The sequence below is a fragment of the Bison bison genome, unplaced genomic scaffold (genome assembly GCF_000754665.1).
Source record: "Bison bison bison isolate TAMUID 2011002044 unplaced genomic scaffold, Bison_UMD1.0 scf7180017864508, whole genome shotgun sequence".
NCBI classification, from domain to species: Eukaryota; Metazoa; Chordata; class Mammalia; order Artiodactyla; family Bovidae; genus Bison; species Bison bison.
The window spans coordinates 3,402,078-3,405,941 of record NW_011495064.1 but is presented as its reverse complement, the minus strand read 5'-3'; the positions used below and the strand labels follow the sequence as shown (position 1 = coordinate 3,405,941).

The following is a 3,864-nucleotide window of genomic DNA, read 5'->3' as shown; positions in this document are numbered from 1 at the left end:
GGGGCTGTGCTGGGTCTTAGTTGTGACACGCAGGATCTTTGGTTGTGGCGCGAGAACTCTTAGTTGCAGCATGTGGGATCTAGTTCCCTGAGCAGGGTCAAACCTAGGCCCCCTGCACTGGGAGTGCAGAGTCTTAGCCACCGGACCACCAGGGAAATCCTGGGAGTAACTTTTGATAGGCCTGGGGTGCAGGACTCTGAGCTCCCTTCCAGGGCAGCGTGTTAGAGAGGGAGGGGAGAGCTGGGCTGCCCGTTGGTGCGGGTGCTTTGTCCATCCGTTGAACACGATGCTAGGAACGCAGAAGCTAGAAGAATTGTCTGCTTCCAGGACTGCTCCTGACCCGCGGGGGAGGAGAGTAGGGGTGTGGGACCCGGCGCACTGGGCGGCTCACACGCCAAAGATGGGGTCCAGAGTGTTGGGCTGGTACTTGTCCCGGTTGCCAAGCATCGTCTGTCCCAGTTTCAGGATCACGTAAGGGTCACACTGGGGTTCAGAGAGAAGGGAGGGGAGGACAGGAAATAGGAATCAGCCTGGGTTGGCGAGGGAGCACCGGAGTGGGTCAGAGAGGAGCCCTTTGTGCAGACGTCTGGGCGTCAGCCTGAGGGAGCTCCGGGATGCTGCAGTGCCGAGTGAGGTGTAGGGGTGGGCAGGGCTGGGAGGCCAAGTGCTGCGGCTTGGGGGTGCTGGTTACCAGGCCGTTGAAGTCTTGGGGCTGCAGGTGGAAGGCTCGCACGATGTACACCCGCACCAGGCACTGCTGGGGGAAGTCCTCTTTCTTAGGCCAAAGCGGGAACTGGCGAGGGGGCTTGGGCGCTTCCGGGTTCTCAGGAAAGGGGTAGACGCGGAACTGGCCCTGTGCGTGTGTCAGGGAGGGAAGGTCTTGGCCGCCAGCCTGGCAGCAGCGGCCTGACTGTGTAAGTCCCTCCAGGAGGGGCCCCGGGTCCCAGGTCAGAAGAGTGGGCTGTGTTGAGGATGGCAGGACCTGAAACCCACAAGGAACCGTGGGGGCAAATGTTGCAGAGATGCTCAGGGAGGACCATGATGTTCAGGAGGGGTGATCAGGAAGGGCATTCAGAGGGGTGTTAACACAGGAACTGAGCTCCCGGTTTCTGCTGAAGGGAGCTCTCCACCCCCATCCACCCCTCCAGGTCCACACTTCTTTTCAAAAGCTTGAGCCTGAGCAGGGATTGAAAAGCCCTAGCCCTTCCTGCATCAGGGGAGGCAACCCTGAGTCCCTTCAGAGGTCAGTCTCTGACCCCCACTCCCAAGACTGTCAAGCCCTCCATTCCCATCCTCACAATGAACATATAGAACCAGGGCTCCTATCAGTCTTCCTCCGGGCAGAAGGGGCCCAGGGTGATGGGTGCAGCCACGCAGGGCTGGACACACACCTTGAACTCCCCTACCACAGGGCTGTCCAGCCTGGGCCATTCCTGGTAGAGTTTGAAGGTCTGGCAGAAGTCCTGCAGGCCTTGGAAGGCTGGCACAGCCTCTAGCTCGCAGTCATACACCTGTGGGAGGGCACGGAGGACCCCGCTGGTGGGGGCAGCCAGCCAGGGCCCGGCCTGAGGGGACCATTCCTAGGATGGGGCCGGCGGAGGGACCCCTGGGGTCAGCACAGCTGCCAGTGGGAGTGCTGGTTCCTGAAAGAGTGTGGCCACGGGTCTTGTGGTCCAGAGTCTTGTGAAAATGGTGCGGGAACACTGCCTGCTGCCCCTCTCCCCGTCTCCACCAGCGTGGCCGTTCCCTGAGGCCTCGGTACCCGTGTGCTGGCCTCCCCCAGGACTCTCCCATCCCTCAGTGGTCCTCGCTCTCAGGGGCCTGCGAACCTTCAGGGTGTGATAGTCTTTGTACTTGTACTTCAAGGTCTGGGGAGCGTCTCCGGTGGCCCAGAACAGCTTGCTCCACCAGTCTACTTCCTGGTCGTATTCGTCCTGGCAGGGAGAGGGGCATTTTGGCCCCTGGAGAAGGGGCACGGTGGCTTCCTCTGCCCCCACCCTTCCCCTGAGCTGCCCAGGGTTGTTCCTTATTCCCCGAGGCTGAGCCTCCATCACCTCAGCTTTGCTGGACTTGAACCAGAACTTTTCATAGAGGTAACCTAGGAGCTGAAAAATGACTGCACATGAGCGAGGCGAGGCCCAGCTGCCCATCGCCTCCCACTTCCCAGGGGAGAACGGGCTCGAGGTCACGGCTCCCTTCCCATTCACAGAGGCCTCTTAATTCACGGGTCCTCAGACATAGGATGGGGGCCAAGAAGGAGGGGAGGGTTTGTTCTAGGTTCTCGTTGCCCGCAGCCCAGATTGAACTCCGGAAGGCTCAGAAGTTCAGAGCCTTAAGTCCCACCCCAGGCTCCTGGATCCGAATCTGCATTTGTTCAGGATGTCCCAAGGATTCCTGTGCATTCAAAGTCAACAGGTGCTGCTCCAGGGCAGCAGTTCTGAAGTTCAGAAACACTGGAATCACTTGGGGTGGGGTGAGGTATGAAAGCGTTGTCACTCAGTCGTGTCCGACTCTTTGTGACCCCGTGGACTGTAGCCCGCCAGGCTCCTCTGTCTGTGGAATTCTCCAGGCAAGAATACTGGAGTGAGTAAGCCATTCCAGGGGATCTTCCCCACCCAGGGATCGAACCCAGATCTCCCACATGGCAGGATTTTTTACCATCTGAACCACCAGAGAAGCCCTTGGGAAAAAAAAAAAGAGATTTATGCCACCTGGGTCCTACCCCCAGCAGTTGGTCAATAGCCTGGCCATCAGGGCTTTTTAAAATTCTTGAGCAATTCTAATGTGCAGCCCAGGTTGAGAATTGCTGCTCTTGAGTTTCCTTGAACAAGTAGGCCTCACCCTGGAGGCACAGACATCAGAGCTCTGTTTACCCACCTCAGGCACAAGGGCCATTTCCTGAAATATCACAGGGCCTCCGGCCCTTCACTCACCTCCTGGTACTTTTTCACCGACAGCGCTGAGTGGAGAAAGCGCAGTCGTGAGTCTCGGAAGAGGGGACGAGGGGGAGGATGAGGGGCACCCCGTGGGTGAGGCTGGGGGAGGGGCAGGGAGAGAGGGTCATACTTGGGGGCCGCGGGGGCACGTAGTCCTCGGCCCAGGGATCACAGAAGTAGGGCTGCAGAGAGTGGACGTTGGCCTGGCCCACCACGGTCTCCTGGCCGAAGTCCTGATTGTCCACCACCTTCAGCACCAGGGGCAGCGCAAAGGTCTCCTCCGTAGGCATGTACTGCAGCCCCGGACAGGCCAGGGCGTGAGGCTTCCCGCGCGGCGGGCACTGTCCCAGCCCTCGCCCACGGCGTCCTTACCAGCGTGAGGAGGAGGGCTGACTGGGCGAAGTTGGGATTGGTCTGGAAGTCCCTGATGGGCTCGGTCTGCAGGGACTCCTCCCAGCATTCCACCAGGAGCTGGGGCGAGCGCACCTGCTTCATGTTGCGAAGGCCCCAGACCAGCATCTGGCGGGATGGACAGCGGGTGAGGACGGGGACAGGCGGCGCCTCTGCGTCGGGGGCCCAGCCTGGCTGGGGGGCTGCAGGGCCAGGGCACGAGGCTGGGTGCTGGAGAGTCTGGCGGCGCACTCAGGCCCCCTCTCCTGTGAGAAGGAGCGCTTCTGCTCCAGGCCCGGGCACTGTCCCTCTCCTCCTTGCTCCCTTGCTGCCCGTCTGGCCTCTAAACATTTCTCTGGGGCTGAGTTCCTGACGCTGGCTGCCTCCCAGGCCTACAGCAGCTGGTGTGGCCCCCGGGCTCCTAGGCATGGCTGTGCCCTCTAGCTCATGGATGACTTGGGTCCCACAGAGCTCCATGGCCAGTCAGCGGGATAGTGCCCTGAGACCTCGCTCTCAGTGGACCCACACTGGGCACCCC

The 3,864-nt window shown here is 60.8% G+C and overlaps 1 protein-coding gene across 1 annotated transcript in view; it reads right to left on the bottom strand.

Annotated features, from left to right (window-relative positions):
- FER1L5 (fer-1-like family member 5) overlaps nucleotides 1-3,864 on the bottom strand; it is a 55,395-nt gene that overhangs the window by 6,926 nt on the left and 44,605 nt on the right. The window contains exons 35-42 of the mRNA XM_010829596.1: nucleotides 3,309-3,455; nucleotides 3,067-3,229; nucleotides 2,934-2,959; nucleotides 2,055-2,105; nucleotides 1,830-1,934; nucleotides 1,392-1,511; nucleotides 692-853; nucleotides 392-483 (exon numbers count right to left, since the gene is read on the bottom strand). Coding sequence (XP_010827898.1) covers nucleotides 392-483; nucleotides 692-853; nucleotides 1,392-1,511; nucleotides 1,830-1,934; nucleotides 2,055-2,105; nucleotides 2,934-2,959; nucleotides 3,067-3,229; nucleotides 3,309-3,455 — 866 coding nt within the window. The remainder of the gene's footprint in view (nucleotides 1-391; nucleotides 484-691; nucleotides 854-1,391; nucleotides 1,512-1,829; nucleotides 1,935-2,054; nucleotides 2,106-2,933; nucleotides 2,960-3,066; nucleotides 3,230-3,308; nucleotides 3,456-3,864) is intronic.